At 37.2% G+C, this 24,391-nt stretch overlaps 1 protein-coding gene across 5 annotated transcripts in view; it reads left to right on the top strand.

Moving 5' to 3' along the window:
- The window catches only part of LOC142327283 (uncharacterized), a 45,337-nt gene that overhangs the window by 10,057 nt on the left and 10,889 nt on the right, over positions 1–24,391 (top strand). For all 5 annotated transcript variants that reach the window (XR_012756956.1, XM_075370181.1, XM_075370185.1 and 2 more), the window contains exon 2: positions 10,175–10,321. Coding sequence is in view for 2 of the 5 variants with exons in the window: in XM_075370185.1 (XP_075226300.1) it covers positions 10,319–10,321 (3 nt within the window). In the remaining 3 variants the exon portion in view is untranslated. The remainder of the gene's footprint in view (positions 1–10,174; positions 10,322–24,391) is intronic.

Genomic DNA, 24,391 nt, shown 5'->3' with positions numbered 1-24,391 from the left:
TGAATACTACTCGTAAGATTGTGGTCATGTGTTAATAAAACCCACCGGTTGGTATAGTGGTAAAACTCGTGGTAAAAAGCAATTTCCAAGTCGAGAGTTCTAAGGTTCAAATCTAATAAAGTTAGTTAGTTAAGAATAGTTAGTTGCTTTTATTCCGGATTTGAATACTAGATCATGGATATCTTGTTCTTTGGTAGTTGGGTGTCAATTAACCACGCATCTCAGGAATGGTCGGCCTGATTCTGATAAAAATCAACGTTTACCTATATTTTTACACAGATATTGATGAGTTTCTAATGACTTTAATTGTTGATGCGACTATAAATGAAAAATACGTGCTAATAATAAACATCACCATGTTTAGGTTTTAATTATTCATTTACATGTAACTGAACTAAATATACATGTCTATAATCGGTTTAAATATTTTTTTGTTAAGTGTGAAATCAGATAGATATATAAATTTGTCTTATACAGATTTATTTTCTCTCTTTCAATTGCTGTTTTTTAACTTTTCCTACGAGATTTTATTCTTATATCAGAAATATAAAAATTGTAATCGGTTGATTATTTATCTATAAATGAAAAGTAAACTAAGTGTTTCTGTCACTTTCCATTAAACATTTTTATTAGTGCTTGTTCGCACACAATGTTTTTAGTATTAATTTGTTATTCGATTGAAATAAATCTTGTTACAATCGACGCAACTGCTTTTCGCGGTAGTTACTAGAGATTGAGGAGATAACTAATTTATTTTTTATAAACTTGATGTCACCAAAATAATTACTTTTTGAAATTTATTAAGTAATAATTTGGTTGTTTATGTCTGTACAAAATTTTAAATTATATAGCTCATATTTGAAGTATGTACTGACGTCGACAACACTTACTTATTGATGTAACTGCAGGCCTAAAATCTTTTAACGTTTTTAAATTTCTGTGATTTTTTTTGCCATAAATTAAATCACAAAAAGAAAGATCAGCGACTAAGCTTCCATAGATTATCAGTTATTTACTTTATGAAAAAATGTTTACATAAACTCTATCTCACTTCCTTGAGATTTCTATTTATCCTAAACTACAAATTTTAAAATATTTAACCTCCACTACCTTTGTATTTTATCCATTTTGTTGTCACTAAATGTGCCTTGAGTAACTTGAGGTTACTCTTTTATTAAAAGTGTGGTGTTTAACAATGACATAGGTTTATTTCTATCCAGAAGAATTAATGTGCTTCTCTGAAGGTCTGTGCGTACTTGATGCTTCTAACCTTGCACACGTCAGCACAAAAGCTTATTTACTTTAAATGTTCATTTTGTTTTTCATAATTTGGTTAAATCATGTATTTTTTTAAACATGTACATCTATGTACTATGTATTTGTTTAGCATGTACATCTGATAAAGCAGATGACATTTAAATCGCATACAGTAGTCGCCTTTGGTTTGGAAACTAACCCTAAGTACAGTAATTCTCGCTGCTTGAAGCATATTTTTTGTTCACATATTGTTAATTCTCTTTTACATTATTATTCTTCCATTATGCTAGTTTAAATCTACAAGGCAATGCTGCAAAATATATCATTAAATAGACCATTATAAACTATTCCCGTGGCAGTTGTCCAAGCGGAATATTGTTCAATCACCAGACAGGTGAATTAAGAAATGGGTTGAAGTGTTGAATCCCAAATGCTAATAAATATGACGACGTTAATTCTGCAATAATTACTTCTAGAGCAATACTATTCTACGTTATTTTCAATGAGATGATGTAGCTATTAAAGCATATATCAGATATCTTCTGCTATCACAAACTAGAAAAAAAATGTTTTGGGGTTGTTTCAGGTTTGTACATTACTTCCAGTAGATTGTGTATTGAAAAATAATGAATTTTGTTCAATCTCATTTCCTCCTTATTTATGTTAACCAAAGTACGTAACTCTTTTCTTCTTATTTATGTAAGCCATACAAATATTTTAATTAAGTTGAGTTCAACAGCTGTTATAATATATATTTTTCCTTTATAAATACTATTTTTAAGTATTACATTGAGTTTAAAGATGTAAAACAAATAAGTTTTTTAAAGATGTAAATAAATCAGTTCTTAAAAAGATATTATAAATGCACTTATTATTTAAGTTCAATAAGACACATATTCGAACACTTTTTTTTGGTCATCCAGGCTGGATATGTGAAGACTTAATTTATTGTGGCATTCTTCAGTTAAAGACCAACCGGGTTATGTCTTACAAATCTTTTAACATATCAATTTATGGCTCAATAAAGGAGTTTTACGGTAGCCTATTATCCAATGAAAGCAGCCTACAACTTAACTTTTTCATTATCAAGTAATTTTATTTAATTCTTATTATATTTATCATTGTTAATTAAGACTGTTAATTTATAATGGACAGAAAACAATTAATTAGACAGAGAAGATCAATTAAATCCTTTATAACAAGAATCTGTACTTTTTAGAAAAATATAATGTTTCTCAACTTGATATTGATATTCATCTTTTACAAATTAAATTAAGAAATCTTCAAGAGTTGCAAGGCAAATATGGTGCCATTCAAATGCAACTTGAAATTGAAGATGATTTGTGCAGATTGTGTACAGGTTGAAGACGATTTATACAGTTTTGAATGTAAATTGCAATTTGTAATAGATAATTTTAAGCAATCGACCATCGATCAAGAAATTAATGTAGTTACAGCAACTAAGCAAACGCAACTACAACTGATTAATTTACCATCTTTCAGAGGTAATTTTCTTGACTGGCAACATTATTAAGGTTTATTTAGTCATTTAGTATGTAATAGAAATCATTTAAGTAACCTACAAAAACTTGATTATTTACATACCTCCTTAAAGGATGTAAATTTACCAATTACGAATGAAAATTATACAATTGCCAATAGATCTATTAAAAAGGCCATTTTGACAATAAATATTTAATTGCATCCCATAATGTAAATTGTATTTTACTACTAAATTCTATTAAGTGAGAATCATTGGATAATTTATCCAAATTCATCATTGAAGTATCTTCATATGTCAGTGCCCTTGAACCGATGAATAATGCAATCGATACGTATGTATTTATTGTTAAATTGTTAACATCAAAGTTAGATTACAATACTTCCAGATTACGGAAGGAGAAACTTTCAACTCAAAACAATTTCCCATTCTCAAAGATTGCATAGAATTCCTTGAATTTTAGAAGACAGATTGTTGAAAATATTAATGCAAATAAGTCAAACCAGCAAGACATTTCAAGACATTTCCAAGGGACCAACGAGATACAACAATGGAACTAAATCCTGTACAAATGTTTTAATATAAATGCTAATAAGAAATTCAAGGAAAATAATTTTAGTTATTCAAAATTTAATTATAAACAATGTCTAATTTGTAATTCTAATCATTATTTACATTGTAGTAAGAAATTTTTAAGCTTTCTTATTGAAGAACTGAAGGAATTTCTGGAAAATCATAATTGTTTGGTAAAGTTTCAAATGTTTAGTTCAGTTCGTCTTTCATTTGACGAATATTATTTTCTAAACATGTATGTGAGATTTTTTCTCAAAAACATAACACACTTATTCATATAAATAATATTAATTCTAAATTAAAAGACTGACAATAATCATACCTCATTTAAATTGCGATCAAATAAAACCATAATTAATTTTATCTACTGTATTATGTATTACCAATGATGTACATGGTAATACTCATACATGTCGAATTTACTAGATTCTGGCAGTCAAGCAAATTTTTGTACTTAGGAATTCATATGAAGCTTAGAACTTCCATTTATGAAAAATATTCCTATGTTAGGAATGAATAACATGCTTTCTCATTCTGAATATTGTCTTGAATTGACACTGCATTCTTTATATATGAATTTTTCATTCCAATTGCAACGTGCTATTTTAACAGAAATAACAGATAGCCTACCGACACATGTACCTTTGATATATTGCATTTTAATTTGCTTCATAATGTGTTTCTTGCAGTTCCTAAATTTAATATAACAAATAAAATTTACATCCTTATTGAAGCACAATTTTACTTAAATTTTATTTTACCTACAAAATTTATTTGAAACTTTAAATATCCTGTTTTCCAAGAAAACAAATTGGAATATATTCTTAGTGGTTGTTTTCCTATTAACTCTAAGAGCAATAATACTATTACTTGTTTTATTTTTCTCGAAAGGATTCTACAAACCTTTCTACTGTACTTAGGAACTTAGGAAAATTGAGGAATTTAATACTGATATTCCATTTAATGAAAGTTATATTTGTGAAAAAACCTTTTCAATTCAATTCTACTTGAAACAATCAAGGTAGATTTGTAGTGACATTACCGTGTAAACCCAACAATATAAGGTTAGGTAATTCATAAGTGGAAAGAAACAATTTTTATCGTTGGAAAGAAGGGTAAACAATGATCTCAATCTTAAGCATGACTATTATGACTTGGGTCATATGTTATTACTTAACTCCGATAACATGTTAATCGACAAATCAAATGTATGTTATTTACCCCATCATCCGGTATTTAAATCTACTAGTCTTAACAACCAACCTTTGTGTGGTCTTTGATGGTTCTCTAAAATCACTAGCGGTTTATCTCTAGTGATTTTAGAGATAAACGATACTCTATTTTAGATTTTAACGATAATCTATCAGGTGGACCTGTTGTCCAACAAAATTTATTTTCTATTTTAAGATTCAGATTCATAATTATTTCATTACCTCAGACATAAAAAAGATGTATCGACAGGTATTAGTTAAATCCAGTGATTCTAATTTACAACGGATTCTCTGGCATAATTCTCCAAAACAAGAGATAAAGCATTACGCACTACAAACCGTAACTTGTGGACCTCTAGGTTCAGATAACCTAAATGAAGTTATTCAGTTAAAGAATGATATCTCCAAATTATTACAACAGTATGGGTTTTCACTTCACAGATGGTATTCTAACAACTGCAGTACTTCTATGTCTAAACATAATTCATCCATACCATCTAATCAAGATCATAACATATGTACTGTATGAACAACAAGTCATATACACTAAATTTCCAAATCGCTCATTCTATCAGTTTTAAAATTTATACTAAAAGTGATATTCTTTCTATCATAGCAGGTGTCTGTGATCCTCTACGACTCATTGGCCCTATTATATTTTCATATAACCAGTTTATGCAATTATTATGTAAACTCACAATTGACTAGGACAAAATATTACCCAAACCATTAATACAGTGGCTTTCACTGTATAATCAATTACATCTAATCGAGTCATTTAAGATAAATAGATCCAAAGTTTAATAACAGTAAAGTTCATTCTATTAAATTACATGGATTTTCTGATGCCTCTATTAAGGGCTACGGTTGTTAATCTTTATATATGCACTTTATACACTCCAACCTTCTAATTACATCTAATTTACTATGTTCTAAATCAAAGTTAGCCCCTTGATCAAAGTTACTCAGTGATTGTTTACTACTTTCACATTTATTCATGAAGGTATCTACTGCATTAAAGATACACTTTGACGAGGTACACTTCTATTCTAAATATTAAAACATCTATTGTACAAAAAACTAACCAAAATGGTAAAGGGTCTTTTAGACTAAGTAAAGTCCCACACATCTGCTATTGCAACATTGAGCACAGGCAAGGAGAATGGTTACTTCTGCTACTAAGACTGGTTTACTGAAAACGACTTCAATCAAACGCTATCATATAAAATTCAATACACCAATTAACACAGCAAACAACCATGATCTTTGTGAAGGGATCTATTAAAACATTGCCTGTTTTGCCAGAGAAAACAAAATGCATCTGCTTTTCTCGGTTGAGGGAAGATGTTGACCTCATCTGTTTTTATGTGAACCATGCACCCAGATTAGAATTTTAAGATTTTGTTTTGAAACAAATTGTCACATTTAAAGGAGCTGAAGGTAAAATATGTAAAAATGCTAGACATGCTGAGACTTCTGTCTAATACTCGTTGGATGGCTGATCAAGAATGAATGTTACGATTCTACCAAGCTCTGGTCCGTCCCTGTGTGGCATATTTGTCTGCACGAGCCACCGCTCAAACGAGAATGCTCACTGCAGTCCATCATTCATTTGCCCATCTTGTTACTGGTGTGTTTGGTTCAAGCACTGTTGCATGCATTTTAGTGAACAGTAGTAAGCCAACTCTTTGGTATAGACAGGCTTAATGATGTGCTCCCATGTAGCTTAAATTAAAGTGCAACCAAATTATCCAACCCCTTTGACATGGTGTTCTCCATCCCACATCGTAATCAAGATGAGGAACACCCCAGACTAGTGCCATGCTAGGCATCAGAGCTTAGCGCCTAGGTTTCTATAGACATATAATTATCTACAGATCTTAATATTATTCTCTTTGGCAGCTCTCTCACTCTCTCCTTTTTTTTTATAAATTACTGTTTTAGTTTTTGTCAATAACATAAATAGTTATGCGAATCAGAATATCTTACAACAAGAATTTTATATTATTTTAAATAATATGAATCCGGAGGCTATAGTTTATACAGATGGCTCTAAACACAGTAATTCTGTTGGATGTGCTTTGTAGTTGTCAAACTACAAAAGCATATTGTCATAGAACATACATGTTTGGCCTTACCAGCATCGTCAGTGTTTTTTTGCAGAGCTGTATGCTATTAATAAGGCTTAAATATAATTACAAACATATCGTCACATACTTTTCTGTTCAGATTCCACGAGTTCCTTTCAGACAATTAGTAACTTGTACTTTCGACTATATGTTCCCTGTGAGATTCAGTCTGTTATTTCTACGATGATTTAATGTAATACAAGTGTGAGCTTCTGCTGGATCCCTAGCTATAACAGCGAGTCTTCGAAAGCATGACCTCATACGCGGCGCCAGTTTGGGCGCATAGGCTGGATATGAATAGAGAGAGCACTTGTCAAAATTAAAGGAGTGCCCAGCGCAGAGCCTTAATTGTATGCACTGGTGTTTTTAAAACAATCTCCTACCAGGGTACCACCATTTGGGAAAGGATCTTCTAGTCGATTTAGTGGTGAAAGTTCGGGCAGCTATGTGGAGATTGCGAAGAGGTAGGGAGCCGAAGTACTTGGATGCGGTTTCGAGCCGGGCCAGTACCGGAGCGGAACGGTGATCACAATGCACTGGATCTAAATTTCGTTCATTTAAACCCGTCTCCCGCCTGTGGAAGAAGCTGCGAGCCTTGTGATGGAAGCATGGCAGCTGGAATGGCACACTACGACTAAGGGAAGATCGTTGTATAAGTTTATACAGGATCTGGGGGGATGATTTGCCTGGAGCGTGTTTTTAAGGGCAACGGGTGCCCGGGTCCTCACCAACCATGTTAATTTAAACCAATATCTGTTTCGGTTGCCTCTGGCAGCTGATGAGTTATGTGTCTGCGTGGAGGTCGAGTCAAATGAACACCTGATGTTTGATTGCCCTACTCTTGTTGGTGGGGGGCAGAGACCGGGCCACCCTGGAACTTACAGGTCAAGAGGAAAATTGGCCACTCACAAGCGGCAAGAGCCGCATTGTCGGACCGTGTGTAAGTTCCTTGGTGCGGTTGCTACGTTGAACCGACATCAGTAGTTTACCTAAGGGTAAACTTCAATTTTTCAGTCAAAACATCACGGCATGATCCAATTGAGATGCTAACCTCTTCTGCAAGTTCTTTAACAATCGATCGGTGATTTGCACATACCAAATCATTGATTTTCTAAACACAGGTGTCATCAATTGAAGTAGAAGGGCTTCCTGGTCAAGGGTCATCTTCAGTTGACTGGCGACCACTTTTAAATCGTGAAAACCATTTGTAAAATCACGTACGACCCAGAGCATCATCTCTGTAAGCTTGTTTCAAAAGTTGAAATGTCATGTGAAAGTTTTCCCCGATTTCACGCAAAACTTTTTACGTTATATCATTGCTCTCGAAAATCACACATTACAAAAATCACTACTAGCACTTAAACACGCTCCACTCAAATAATAATAACATGAAAACTAAACGAGATATCAGCATTTCAAGAACATATGGTTATAGAGGAGATTATGCGGAACACAATGGTGCCAACTGCTCATCACTAAATATCTTCCTTGGCGTGTAATTGAAAATGTTCAGTTATTTTCTGAAGAGACTTCATAAGTCACTGTAACTGCCCTTTTACACCGATTCTCTTCTTGTTAATTTTTATAATCAACATAATTTAGAATGAATTGTGTCTCGGTTATAGAATTATTGTATTTTCTGTTGGTTGGTAGAAAATTTTTCATTTCTTTCTTTTTTTATTATTGAAACTTATTTTGCTTATTACAGTTTTTTTTTTACATTAATTGCAACATATTGATTGTTTTTCCATGATCGGTGGTAATTAATATCTATTGACATTTTTGATGGCAAATCAAACAGACCTTATTAAAGTAAGTTTTGAAACTTTTATCGTAACATTTTCAGTTTTAAAACTTAAAATCATAACATTAAGTTATGTCATAGCTTAATTAAGAAAATGCTGTAGTGGCATTTTTAATGTCTGACACTGCTGTTTGCAAGCTTCAGTTGATGTTATCGGTAGGAATTTTTCTTTTGTGTTAGCCAGATACAATTTAGAAATCGGTCAGAATGTGTGTTGGATCTGCGCTCGTTTAGTTGTATGGTGTGCTTTTGTATATTTATATATTAGTTAAAGCACGTTTTAGTGTGGTCTTTTTGTGGTTAATGTGAAGGTTCTTGTTAACGTCGGTAGATTCATGTTATGCATCTACGAGACAGTTCTCAAATGATGATTGTTATATTCCAAGGAGGACTTTTAATATTCATTACACCTCTGAAGCTGGATCTTGTTTCAGTAAAATGTGCTGTCAGAGCAGTTCTATTTTCAGGGATGTTATATTTAATTGGTAATTGTGTTTAATATTTAACTTATTGTTTCCCTTTACGTTCTGAATGGTATATGAAAGCGAGCTATTTTCTCCAGTCTTTGTTTTTTGTGATGTATTTTTGTTTTATTATTTTTATTTAATTTATGCAATAGTGAGTCAATGAGTAAGATGATATGTTGTTACTGTGTGCGGTAAATAAGTAAAATGTTATCTGATTGTTACATAATAATATATGGATCACATCATTAAAGATAAATTATAAATGTAGAAAAAAATGATTAAAGTCTATTAATATTTTAATAAAAATACATGAAATTTTTAATTAAATACTAGAAGTTACAAAATATTAAAAAAAAACTTCAAAATTCAGAAGATGCTATTGAAAATTATTTTGATCACATATTATGTACACATTGAATGGGGTGTAGATAGATCATCATGCTTTTATTTTTAAATAGTACTATTTAAAAGTTTATCGACAGAGTAATACTTTTTGTGTGAAAGAAAATCTTTTATTTGTATTCCAAATAAATAGGGTGGAAATTTTTCAAACGGTTTGGTAATCTATTAAAAATGGTAACAGAAATATAATAAAGCCATTTCTCTTATGCTGAAATTTTGTGTTGAGTTACATGAAAACAGTTTTTTGTCTGGTTTGCTAAAGGCGGTTGTTATTGTTCTTCTTTCTTTCTTTTTTTTTAAGAATAATTGAACATTCTTTTTAACAAGGATAAAGTAACATATTTAATTTTCTAAATATCGGTCTATATAATTCATAAGTACAGGTGCCAGTCACAAGATAATGGTCTGACAGCCCATTTCTATCTTAAAAACTCATTCTGACTTTTTGAGGGAGGTCCAAGAGATGACAGTATACTTTTACGAGAATATATGTAGGCATAATAAATATTTAATAATCATGACAAGTTAAGCGGAAAGTGTGTTTTTATCAGTTACTTTTTGTGTTAATGAGATCTTTCTTCTCCAGCTTCTTAAGCCTTGTAGTTTTATGTTTATATTTGATCAATGAATCTGTCTTTGATCCTTGCTGTTTTCAGAATGTTTGTTGCAAAAATAGAAAAGAATTTATAAAATTCTGATGCAAAGCAATATTTTTGATACGATGTAAATCTAATTTTGTTTTCTTCTAGACAAAGATTATGGATAACTTGTACTCAAATGAAATTAAAAATAAAAACTTGGGAGTTATTAATTAAAAATTTTTGTTTTAGGTCTCAAAGAAAACTAATGGAAATAGTTAAGAAGTTAATGGTACATATGGATAAAGCTAAAGGTACAACGTATAGAGATGAATTACTTTCTAAAATAATTGACATCTGCTCACAAAACAATTACCAATACATTACTAATTTTGAATGGTAGGTATGTTTATTTATGGTAGTTTAATTTTTATTATTTTAATTAACTGTCTTACATAATGATTTTTACTAGTTTGTACAATAATAGCAGTAACTAAATGGTGGTTTGATGATATTTAATTTTTTATCTGTAAGTAACTCTGTAGACATTTTAATTGTGTTCCATGTGTCTGTTATTGAAAACTGAACATTTATTATTATTATTATAATGTAATTATGCTAAAACAAATTTGATTTGTGGCATTTTCATTTAAATAATCTGCTGTTCTAATTCTTTATGGTTCGTTTATGTTATTGAGCTCTAAAGATGTTTAAAAATTAATTTGTAATCCAATTATTTTCTGAGAATTATGTGTTCCAACTGGAATACCTGAAAATTTATTGTTTGAAGGTGCTAGTTAGATATTAATAATTAACTTGCTCTATTTGACTGATATACATTGTGTTCAAAAAGTAACTATACACCCGTCATACACTAATGCACCTGAAAATAATTTTTATGAACAGCCAGATATATCTGCTCTCATTTCTTCTTGTTGTCTAAGACTGTCACGGTTTTGTTTAGTGGCTTGTTCTTGGTGAAATCACGAATAGCAGTTTGAAGTTCCGAGAAGATGTGGAGGTTTTCCTTGACAAACATTACTGTATATATCTGAAATACTTATAACTGTATACTTATAACCCCAGAAATAAAAATCCAGCATGCTTAAGTCCATAGAATGTAGTGGCCACAAGCCCTTAGAAATGATTCAATCTCCAAAAACGTACTTCAGCAACTTAATGGATTGCCTGGCTGTATGTGTAACTGTGCCAACTTGTTTAATCTAAATGTTATAAATTTCATCCTTGCTTACCTTCCTGTTATCTGGTGAACTGTTTCACAATAACGAGCTGAATTATTGTTTCTAGAAAAATATTGTAATGACTATTCTTCTCATGGATATTGCTATCTACACCTCAATCTTCTGATCACGTAGAGGGTTGAGGGTTTTAAAAATTATATCAGACAGATAGCGGTCGTCATTGTTAATACATTGCTGAAGATGTTTTTGGAAGTTCTTCATATTCTCCGTGTTAGCTCAGGCAGAGTGATATTGATTTCCTGTCGGATCCGTTCCTTCAAATCCTCAAGTGGTAGAAGACGATGTTTGGAAACTTTTTCCTTTAGGTATCCCCAAAGGAAAAAGTCACATTGGCTTAAATCTGGTGACTCTGCTGGCTATCCCACATTTCTCCAAACGCCCAGGGAGACATCAAACCAGGGTGAGATCAAACGCTCAGGGAACATTTCCCTCAACACCCTTAGCAAGGCACAGAAAGGTCAACATTTCAACATACCAGTCAGCAGCCACAAAAGTACAGGCCAATCACACCAAAATCGGCAACTGCACACTAAACGGTTATGAGAGGAGAGTGAAGCAGTTGTTCTTGGAATTCACGAGGGTTACATTCAGCCCAGTAGCAAAATTTTGCTTGCTTTTACCACTACTCAGTTGGAAGTGAGCCTTATCGCTACATAAAATAACAGCTGCAGTGGGAACCTGTTCAAGATATTCCGCACTTATTGCTTTATGGCTAGCATGATCTCTCTCACTGAATTCTTGAGCCAACATAATTTTGTAAGGATGCAGTGTTAAATCGGCATGCAGAATTCTCCTCAAACTCCAACTTTATATCACCAGTGCCGTGGCGTGCTTATAAACTGAATGCTTTGGCGATTGGTGAATGGATGCTCTTACTGTTTCCAGATTTTCTGGTGTTCTAATGGCCATAGGTCTGCCAGGTGATTTTCTTTTCAATGTTAATTCGGTTGCCCAAAGGTTAAAAATTCATAGTATAATTGTTTTTCAATTTGGTACAGATGCATTTTGACCGAGCATGAAAAGTGTACGGAACGCTCTCTGAGTCGCTATCACAGACCGGTTTTTCTTATAATACACTTCAGCAACAAAGCCCTGATGTTCACTGGTCCAACTCATGATGGGTACTGAAAACGGTAGAACTGCTTAAGACCTACCCTGCCTCTCTACTCTCTCTACAACCTGCACAGTGACCCCTCAAAATGTGGGAGGTCTTTATATCTTACCCAGTATTACTCAAATAATAATTAAAGAGATTTCCTAATCACTGTAAATTGGTAACACTTAGTCCGGTGAAGACACTACATAACTGGTTTTTTCTTTTGATAAACATATTTTGAAGAACAATTTCGACGATCATTGATTATTTCATTGTTTTAAATGATTTCGTGATTTTCCTGTTAGCCAGTGAACTTTTTTTGGAATACGAGGTGCGACAATAAAGTAATGAGACTGATTTTTCTTTGCAAGATGTGGCAACCCTGCAGCTTGCGTAGGCACACGTCTTTGACCTTGGTCTATAAGCTACTTTAGTCCAAGTGGCACATTGATGCGACTGCTCAGTCGTGAGTTGTGCTGTAATAAGTGAAGACGTGTTTGTATCTCTCGTCACAGAAATGAAACCGCAAAATATTGCGCAACGGTATGCCATTTCTTTTTGCGTTAAATCGGGTGAAAACGCGACGACAGCTTACGGTAAGCTTCAGAAGGCTTTTGGAGAGGAGTTTATGTCAAGAGCTGAAGTTTTTCGGTGGCATAAAATTTTTAGTTAAGGCAGAACGAATGTTGAAGATGAAGACCGCAGTGGACGACCATCAACCTCACGGACAGATGTCAACTTGACCAGGGTGCGTAAAATCGTACGATCTGATCGAAGATTATCCGTGAAAATGATTGCAGAAGAACTCTACATCGATCGAGAAACGGTTCGTCTAATATTAACTGAAGATCTTTGTAAGAGAAAGATTTATGCAAAAATGGTCCCCAAAATTCTCACAGCAACAGTGAGAAACACGGAAAAATTTGGCAACCGATCTGTTAGAGCAAACGGAAATCAGAGCAAACGGATTGTTAGCCAAACGGATAGAGCAAACGGATTTGTTTAGCCGTGTTATCACTTGTGATAAATTGTTTGGTTAGCTGGCATTTCTCCTGCCACCACCCCATTCGGTCGCCCTAGAGCATAGACCAAATGTTCCGTGCCAAAAAAACGGCTACTGTGCCTCTGAAACAAATTTGCGACCTCGTTTTCCTAATGCTCCTAGTGAGCTCCTAACTTGCGTGAGCGGTTAAGCTGGGTGCCGTACAGCACCCGCTTTGTGTGTCCCTACCGCTCACTTGTCACATTAAAACTAGATCGAGGAGGCGCACCCCTTGTTACAAATTAAAAACTATGAAGTTATAAGTTAAAAAGACGGCAATTTAAGCCGCCACGCCTCGGTCGCTGTTTGCCAGCTAGTGCCTGTCCACCATTTAAAGCGCTTGGAGCTTATTACTGGCTGATGGCAGACATTATTTTAAAGAAGACTTCCCACAGACACACTACTGGAGTCAATATATCCCATATTAATTAAACTAATCTAACGATGACGGTTACATATCGCAACCTCATCGAGGAACTCCCACACGGTCCGACAATGCGGCTCGAGCCACATTGGCTCGCCGTTTATGAGCGGCCAGTTTTCCCCCTGACCTCTAAGTTCCAGGGTGGTCCGGTCTCTGCCCCCCCCCCCAAGAGCAGGGCAGTCGAACATTAGATGTTCGTTCGACTGGACCTCCCCGCAGACACACAACTCATCAGCCGCTAGGCGAAACCTGAACAGATATTGCATCAAATTCACGTGGTTGGTGAGCACTTGGGCACCCGCCGCCCTTAAAAATGAACTCGAGGCATACCATCCCCCCAGATCCTGTATAAATCTATACAGAGATCTTCCCTTAGTCGTGTAGTGCCATTCATGCTGCCATGCCTCCATCGCGAGGCTCCAAAGCCTCTTCCGCAGGCGGGAAATGGGCAACTGTACGAAATTTAGACCCGGTGCAGTGTGATAGCCGTTCCGGTTCTAGCCCGGCTCGAAACCGCATCCCAAATACCTCGGTTTATCCGACCTCAGTAGTGTATAAATAGGAGGGCGGCGTCACAAGTGCCTAGCCCTCCCGGGGGGAGCGTTAGTGTCGCGTCCGCCATGTTGGTTTTTCCCTTTTCTCCCTGTGGGAATTTCCCGTTTCCCTTTGCGGGAAGTTTGAAATTCCACAGGGTAGCCGTAAGTTATCACCGTCTTTGTCGAAATCGTGTTCAGATAAATCGACAACGTATGCAAAACTGTGTTTTAACTTAAAACACATAGGTGCCAGACGTTGGTTCCCGACACGTACGCGTATATCTTCTTCACTAACCGGAATCATGATGTTTACACTTCGTGCGCTTCTCAAAGAATAAACTAATTCGCGCGTTTACGCTATATTTATAAGAACATCCCCACCACATGAGCCACACCCTATTCTCCCCCCCCCCACCCAACACACGAACAACGTGGGAAAAACAACCATCTGATATAAAAATATCCTAACTGCATTTTGTATGATTTGAAACTACATCCATTCTTTTTAAAAAAAAGTCAACAACGTTCTAAACCCGAATTTGTTAAACACTCTCCTCACCATTTGCAACATAATCCGATAGTAGATAAATCTATTACCACATCATGTCGCGGGCCTTGGAACCATCGTTGAAAGCGTTAACAAACGATACGGCATCCATCCTCACACTCGCAGAGTTTACACTCGACTGATCGGTTGACGACGATGACGGTATCGTATACATACCTTTGTCATCCGCATTACTCTTGTCGGCAATTTTACAAAACAACCGATATAGACCGCTATCATCGATGACTGAACAAGCGAATTGATTCTTCCATAACAGCTCATATTCATTATCGCGTACCATAGTGTACATCCTTTTTGCGTTTTCAATAATCATTTCACAGGAGCAAAGGTATTTCGGTAGTCCACGTCCGCTGTAACCAAATTTCTTACAATCGACGGTATGTATTATTTCACCGCAACAGTGAACAGAGTGTGCGACAAGCATGATAAAACTATATTTACAAATATGCGATGCAATAAATCGCAATTCGTTAACCGAATCGGTAAACGTTTTCATCGTTGCAATAGTGAATATAATGTCTACACAAACCGTCTACAGTATCGATTTTTAAGCTGTCTAAATATTCCTGAAATCCGTTGTGAAGTTCAGCGTATGTGGCTGCGTAGCTGAAATGCACTCTAACCGTATTGAATCGATCAACGTCCACACTTATACTTGTAGCGTGCGGAAACGCTGTAGATGTAAGTTTCGTCAGATGTCGCAACGATCTTACACGACGACGTGGAAAAAATCTAACCACCCAAACCGATGCGGATATATCTACATCCATCGTTGAACTGTTAATGGAATTAAGTATTAGTTCCCTTTTAAACTCTCTATACATCTACCGCATTGTCTTCGTCGGTTACATTTCCACACCACCCAGGAGGTAGTAACCGTGGCGCGTTGAGATTTTTTTTTTACACGAGTGAAATCTCTCCCCGATAGGCCTACTATAAAACACTCGATGTTTTTGATTTTTTTTGTATTTTTTTATTTTTTTTATGTAGTTTCTGTCACAAACATTACGACAGATTGTTCTTTCTTCGTGGAACAATTGATTCGAACGAAAGAGGAACGTTTTCTTTTATGCAGTTTCGACATCGCACCAAGTGTTGAGACGAGTCAATCGTTTCGTTGCACCAACAACATTTGATGTGCATGTCATCGAAACAGTAGTAATAACCGTTTTTAGCCAGCTCGTCTTTATTTTTAGCGTCTGTATGTTCAAAAGTACGCAGACGATCGGCCTCTCTCGCCAGATCCAACGACTTATTCGAGTACTTCAACCACTGCATGTAGAAACAACCCGTATGCAACGCACATTTTCCACCAGCATGGAGGTTGTGGTATGGACAATTTACTATGTAACTATGTTTAGGTTTTGGTGCGTTCTCCGGTATCTCACGTACGTCGGAGTGAAATCGACGTAAGAAATCTGCTTTCTCCAGTCCTTTAGTGTATATCGTACCGAATTGTGAACAAAACGCCTTCATGATATCATCACTGTATACTGCCTCACCGTAATCCCAATTGATTTTGTGAAAATTTCTCTCCAACCATCCAGCCATCCGTTTGTATTTAGATGGTAACTCAGACTTTGGATACGGTGATCGAAAGTGAAGAAGCATATAGCATTCTTCTCCGACAACAGCGAGTTCTTTGATTATAAACTCTCCGCGTTTACCAAGAAAGCCGTGATACTCGATAACTCCGTCCATGACGACAACTCACTTGCGTATGAGGATCGACGTATGTTCTTTAGACGTTTATTAAGGTGTACTTACAATTGTGGTGGGGATGCACCCCTCCCCACCATAAACACACCAAATATTTACTGTGTGCGATCGTATAAAGATTAGTATACGTCATCAAAGGAACAGTAAATACCGTGTTTGGCTAATTCGTCCTTATTTAAGAGCAATGGTGGTACGCACGACCTCTTGTCTTTCGTCACTCCTCTTTGACAGTATCGTCTTCTTACTGCTAGGTATTTTTTTTGACCTTTTAGTGTTTTCACTCGTCGACGGTCGTTCGTACGGCTTATTACGCGGTTTCTTTTTCTTCTGTTCACCGCCGTTCTTTTTTGACGGCTTCGTAGATGTTTTCTTTTTTTTCTTATTAACTAATGAAGACTGATCTTCAATATCGTTATGTAATGTCTCTTCAGCGATCGGTAACAACTGCTGATCGTCTGATGAACTCGACACTCCTCCTCCCTCCATGACTGACACTCAACTGACGTTCTGCGTCGTCTATCGTAACCGTCTTTTTTTCTATGTCAGTGTGGAAGTGGAGGGGGTTATCCCCACCACCTCGTCTTCTTCATCCTCTTTTAGAGGACCATCATAGTCATCATCATGTTCATGCAACGTTATATTAGGTAATGAGATGTTGGTAGCGATTACCTTCGGTAACACTGTTGTCCTCGCTGAAGGTAATGATGTCGTTACATTCACTATGGGTTTCTTCTTCAGTGTGGTTTTGTTGATCTTTACCTTTGGTAATACTGATGTCGTTACATTCACTATGGTCTTCTTCTTCGATGTGGTTTTGTTGGTATTTACTTTTGGTAATACTGTTGTCTTCGCTGAAGGTAACGATGTAGTGATGTTGCTAACTACGTCAGCAGACAGGTTTTTTGAAGATGATGGTGGTGATACGGTAGCGTTGTAAAAAAATGGGCAACACCTCCACAGACGATGAATTACACCATACTAACGGTATGTTAACCGGTGATTGTAAAGAAAAAGTAACTCTACACCGTATCGGTTTGATCGTTGTACAAGATTCATGTGAAGAGTCACCCAATAATAGTGTTACAATTATACCAACTGCTATACCTGTTTTAAATATACTAAATGTTATCAACCATTTCGTAAACCGTCGCCACGTAGCTAATATTTGCTTTTTACCTTCCTTTTCCAGACCACCCCCTCCGTCTAATTGATCGATTTTAAATACCTCCCGCATTACATAAGCTTTTTCACTATTCCAGTGAGCGGAGTGTATGTGACGATGCTATCATGTATAATGAGACAGTAGGCAGTCGTATTGGCTGGTATATTGTTTTTGGTATCGAAATCGATACGTACATCTACTGTTCCCGTTTTAAGCGATTCGTTCTGACGGGAACAGTCGATAACAATTAACGGTACACTGGCCTTGAAATCCGCCAAACTGTAAGCGGGACATTCGTCCTCCGGTTTGTTATAATAGGCGGACCGAAAGCTGGCGAACATTTCATACATCATATTCACATCTCCCTGTAGATTGTCGTATGGATAGTACTGTGAATTCAAATACAGATGAACGTTTACCAACTCGCACATATCGAAGAGCGTCAATGATTTTGTAGCTTTATCCTTTCTGTCCGTCTGTAAACCGAATATCACGTATCTCGGTTTCTCCGTTTGCGCACATGTTTTTACCGTCCATGAATGTATGTTTGTTTGTGGTAGAGCCGGATATTCGTGGATCTGCCATGTACGAAAAACAATCGCTAACGGTCTATCTCGTTCTACGACCTTCAACAATTGCAATCGCATCGTATCGGCAACGTGAACATACGGAATTTTCCACGCTATCTTAGTCACCTTCAACTTGGAATCAGGTGCCTCTTTGGAAGACACTAATGCGTTCACATCGCTGGAAGATCTAAGCAAGACCAATTCTTGTTTGACGTTCAATATTATGTGTTTGTAGTCTTCGGCGAAACCCATCAGCATACGCAGCGGTACGTAGAAACAAAATCTTCCAGTGGTTTCATCTAAATCGAACTTATCCGTAGCTTTGAACTTCCACCCGAAATTTTCCAAAATATTTTCTTCGCTTTTACGCAAGGAAAGAATATTCTTTATCGTTGTCGTTATTCCTAACTTTTGTACGCGACACATTTCCGCGCCTTTTATCTCGTATCGTATCTCCTCGAAGAGAAACGGTATCGCGTTGTTTGTTAAAGTCGATTCCGTTGCCTTTTTATCGCCTGCTTTAGTAGTTAACGCACCTTCGACCATCAAATAGCTTTTATGCGGTAACGTGTACACATCTTGTTGGTGTATCGGAATCCGGATTTCATCGTTGTTGTTGTAGGTTGAAGAAGCGTACGGAAGATGGGTATGATATTCATACTGTGTGATCGTGTTGTCGAACGAAACACTTTCACCGACGTCCAACATATTCGCTCCTGCCATTACGATTCACCAAAACTGTGAAACCAAGTTTTCGAAGAAACAACACGTTACGTGATGTTAACGCTTTGGTGTTTGCTCGTCGACTGATCGATTTGCGTGTCGTTTCGATACTAGTACCACCGCTATTGTATATTAACCCCATTTATTGATTTTCCTTTGTAGATGCAATCTCACCGTAATTATTTCACCGCGGAAATTTATCGGTTTTCCGTCTTGATCGGTAAACTTTATAACGATCTCGTCTAAGCTCTTCGTATTCACCGGTAGATAGATTATATTCTTCGGTGATTCGATTATTTTGAAACCAGGCGGTACGCTAAGCGTGAATTCGTGCAATACGTGTCCCTCTGATCCGTTCGTATAGGAGCCTCGTATAAGGTTGCATTCAACCCGTACGGTGTTCACGTTGTTAATGGCGACCGGCTTTGATGACTCGTGCCATATATTCGCCGACAGTTTAATTCTCTCGAACCCCAACAGCGGTGCCATACTATCCGTAGAGGTCAGATCGATCGCAGCACTGCATTTAAGTTCGCATTTTAACGTATTGTTATTCGGACGCATAAGTAAATCTATTTTGCTTTTGTCTTTCAGTTCATCGCTCAAGTGTTTAGCGATATCATCCACTTCATACGATCCTGTCGCCAGTGTCAACTTAATCGGTCTTTGTGGTCTCTTTGGTTCGACAGTAAATGTGTTGTTGATTCCCTCTTCGACATTTGGAATTGAGTTGTATGTGGTTAAATTTATCAACGCCAATTCCCAATCACCATCAGACAAATCCAATGGTGGAAAGAATGTAGCGTGTAATAACGACGTATTTCCACTTATGCAGAACATGTTTACCTGTAGGCCGACGGACCACGACTGAGAAATTCAAGACATAAGTGTCCACAGATAACCGTGTTTATATTCTGTGTAGCGTTATAATTGAAATTTATAGTAGAATCGAGTGGAAAATAACGCATCAATTCGTTAGGTGGACGCAAATTACCGAAACTATCGAAATAGTCCACCACCCGTCCACGTTTTATATAACATACCCAATGTGTTCCATGACCGGTACTGCGATCAAGATTAACTATCGCAGATTCGTTGGTCTTCGGTTGTGTAGGTAATGCGTCCAACATAAAGACTCCTCTAAAATCGGCTATATTTAACTTTCTCGCGTACAACATAAGTTCTATATTCGATAGCGGTCGAATTGGTATTCCCTTTATTGGAAACGGCGTCGACGACGACGACGACGATGTTTTTTTTTTACCAACTATTCCCGATCCAGTCGAAGGGTAGGGCTTAAGGTATAATCCCTGCCCTGCAGCGCCCGCTTTTCGTTTCATCATTTCGACAAGGCGTTTTATATTATTCCTTTTTGTTCGTCTTCTTCGTCTTCGTACTCTTCCACCACCGAACTTTGCTTTTAATTTCATCGCGTTTGTAACTGCTAATGCCGTAGCTTTTTCCGCGATACTCGAATCCTTAGCTTTAACTCGTTCCCAAGCGCTATCGGCTAATTTACGATCTGCTGCCGCTCTTCTTTCGTTATCACTGTACGTTGCGTATGCGATATCGTGTTCTTTACAAGCAGCGTCCAACTTGTTTACACCGGGATCACCCGGTGTAAACAAGCTGCGGACCGGGAACGATTCGTTCCCGGTCCGCAGTACTGATATCCCGGAATATGTAACTCTATCGGTAATAAATCGACCCCTTTGTTTACGACCGTTCCCACCACCTTTTTGACGCCTTTTAATGCTTTATCGCTGATATAGGATCCTAACGCTCCTGCAGCTCCTGCTGTTAGAGTTGTTAACAGTCCACCGCCTCGTTTAAGACTGGCTATTCGTTTAGATCTTCTCACCTTACCCTTTCGAACAGGAGACGAACGTTTTGACCTCCTCACTCTTGTCATGTCGGACAGACAATGAGCTTGTTAACTACATTCCACTATCTTACATTGAATCCGTGTTCGGCAATCGTACCATATTTTTATTCACATCATCCGAGACCGGGGGACGTATCATATTTTTGTTAACATCCTCATTTTTCAATGTCTTATCAGTGATCGGTGGACGCACCATATTTTTTGTCACATCCTCGTTCTCCATTGTATCTTTACTACTTAGAATTGTGTTTGCAGAATCGCTTTGGTGATGATTGTCAGCGGATAGTACACTCATAAGCGTTTGTTGATTTAAGTTTCTGTTAGCGTTGTCGTTAATTTTTAATAGAAATTTGTAGAACCTAAATAGTGTGTCATCGATATATCCCTTAGTCGCAGTAAGCAATTTTTGTATATGTAATTCCATATCGTCTACGTAGGACTTTGTTGCGACGTCTGTCTTTTCGACAGGATCACCGACTCTACATAATCGCTTATGTTGATAATTAATTGCGTTGTCATCATCTTTAAAACACTTCGCTAAGAATACATGATTTAGGTCGCTATGCATTACGAACTCTTCAACCATCTTTCTCTTCAATTGACCCTTCATTAGATCGACATATCCTTTAGTCGCGAGGTCAGTCAACTCAACAGGTGCCTTGGCGTTTGTTATAACACTTTTTTGGATATCCACAACGCCGTCTTTACTCGTAAAAATCCCATTTGTCACTTTGTCTACGTATGACTTTGTAGTGAGATCCGTGCTATTAATTGGTGCACCAGCATTTGCGATAACGCAACCTTTCGCGTTAATTGTCTCATTTTTACCGAAAAGGTTTTTCCGTAAATAGTCGACAGTTACGGCGTCTGTTTTTACAATTGGATCGGCGATATCGCACAATCGCCTCTTTGAAAAGGAGAGTGGGTTGTTGTCCATCGGTGAAACCGTGGGTAAGTATTTATTATTCAACTCGCTTTGCTTTACGAACATTTTCTTAACGTGACCGATTGTTGCACCATCATCATCTTCAACAGGCGGTCCAACGTTGCACAAACGTTTTTTCTTGATATCGAAATCTCCATCGGCGGTTTTGTCAAACGTTTCGACAATCCGAGTTGGTGGTGGTTGGGTGGTTGCGCTTCCAACCCGAGAACGACCGAACTTGTCGATACTCATCTTCAGACTGTTTAAAATAAAAAGTTCCCTGTACTACCCTCCTTTATGTATCCGCCTTCTTGTAGTTCTTCTACGATCGAAACTATTTCGTTATTATGACCGGTATGACCCGCACGTTTTGAAGCCAATAAAAGTCGCAGTCTATCGCACAGTTCGTTCGGATCGTCCCAGTAAACGTAATCCGGTCTAACCGTTTTCTTCGCTCTCATCAACAGACCCGATCCGGTTATTGGACTTTCGTCGTCATGACCGCTTTCCGACGAAAGATGTGTACGAGGAAACAGTCTTTTGTTAATATTCTTGTACTTTAACGACCGACTGGAAATTATGCGACCGGTATTTTGACTTTTATGCGCCTCAGTAGTTTCTAATATTTTCTTATAGTTATTTAAATCTTTGGTTGTATAATCTACAGGGTCATTCAAAAAAATCAATTCATATAAACCTTTGGAACCGCTATACGTCTTGTTGTCGATAACTATTTTATTTCCTTTGAACTGGAGTGGTTTTGTTCCGATCATCCATTGATCGTCAATGTTTTTAACTCCGTAGACGTTGTCTATTTTTTTACCTTTATCTGTTACGGTAAGGTTCAAGAAATGTTTTGCACGAAAACCCATCGTTTTCGGTGTCGACGGGTCTACAGGTTTCACGAATTGTTTTTCCGACGTCGGTGTTTTAAAGAGTCTTCTCATAACCGTCGGTGTCTCTTCCACCTCCTCCTTTTCACCCACTCCCTTTGCATTCTGTTCTTGTTCTTTTTTAACATCGTACTTTTGTTTAAACGATTGATTAAGTTCTCGGAGCGGTTCGACAATAGGCTTAAATTGCTTTTCCATAGCCTGTTCCGATTCCGTTATTCCTTGCGTAATAGCGCGATGTTTTCGTTTAATGGAATCTCGTATTCTATCGATTTCCATTACCAACTTCGCAGACGTCGACGACGATGACATATCGACCTCGTTCTTGTTCGACATCGTGGTTACGAATGATCGGAAACCAGTCGACACATCACCATCCTAGTTCCACCGATCTAAAGAACACTGCATGTTTTTTGGTTCTGCGTAAAAAGCGTATAATATCAATTAACGAAACATTCATTCTTGTCGGACGACGAATGGTATTGCACAATTCGCGGTAATATTGCGTTACACACTGATCGATAGACGGTATCATGAGTTTCGTGCTTGTGTCTTTAAAGACAACAGCTCTCTTTACATTTCCAACCCACATTGGGATATCCACAACTGTTGAGTGATCGCGTTGTGGGACCTTTGTCAGGTACCGTGTGGAAAGTCGTCTGATCGGATGACGATCACCTTCCGAATGTAAATGCAACAGATAGCTATTGAGCAGCCAAAATTCGTCTGGTTTCGCTCCTGCATATTCGCACCATTTTCGCAACAGATCTTCGTTTTGGACTTCAAACAGTTCGCGTCGTTCGTTGTACCTCAATCCGAACACATTGGCGTATAGTCGCAAAGTAGGTATCGCTTCGTTTAGAAATTCACCGGAAAAGAGCGCCTGCGCTCTGTTGTTCACGATCTCGAACGGTAATCCTCCTCGTCTTACCGGTAATGTCTTCGGTACTTTGTCGGTAAATTGTACTCCGTAAGCCGTGTCCACAAAACATTTTCTACCGTATGATAACGCTAAGCGGTACAACGTTTTGGGTGACCTGATCGGAATAGTTCGTTCCGTGATCACTATACAACATCTCACTCCTTCAAGACGACTACCGTATTCCAACATGTGCATGTAAACGTTTGTGTAGTCCATAGATGCATGACGGTTCCGAAGTTCCAATAAAGGCTTTTTGTACATGAGCGGAGAGGGTCTAAATCTTGAAATAAAGTTCCATCCGTGTCGAACTGTGGTGTTGAACATATTTTTATCGTAGATCACCAGTTCGATTGGCATCTCGTATTTGTCACATTCTTCTAAAAATTTTAACCATATACGCTTATTGAAAATCTTACCTTCGCTAGTAATCATCAACAGAACGACCAACGGATAGTCACGATTCATTCTTTTTACATGTCGCCAACATCGACGGTCTTTATTTTCACAGTAGTTCACTTTACGACAGACGTAGTTACCGCAAAACTTCTGACGGTCGCTAAAATATTTAGAACACAAGTTGTTTTGCGGTTTTTGTCTAAAACGTATGGCGTTAGCGTACGGTGTTACGTCCTCGTAGGTGTGTATGCTTGCCATTGTTACCGGTTATCGACTGATCTCTTTTACAAAAACATCGAAGCCTACTCTATATCGTCCTCCGTCGATATCGCTCTCCTTATCCACAA

The sequence above is a fragment of the Lycorma delicatula genome, chromosome 7, assembly GCF_047948215.1.
Source record: "Lycorma delicatula isolate Av1 chromosome 7, ASM4794821v1, whole genome shotgun sequence".
Lineage (NCBI taxonomy): Eukaryota > Metazoa > Arthropoda > Insecta > Hemiptera > Fulgoridae > Lycorma > Lycorma delicatula.
The sequence above is the reverse complement of the archived record's forward strand: the minus strand, read 5'-3'. Positions and strand labels throughout refer to the sequence as shown.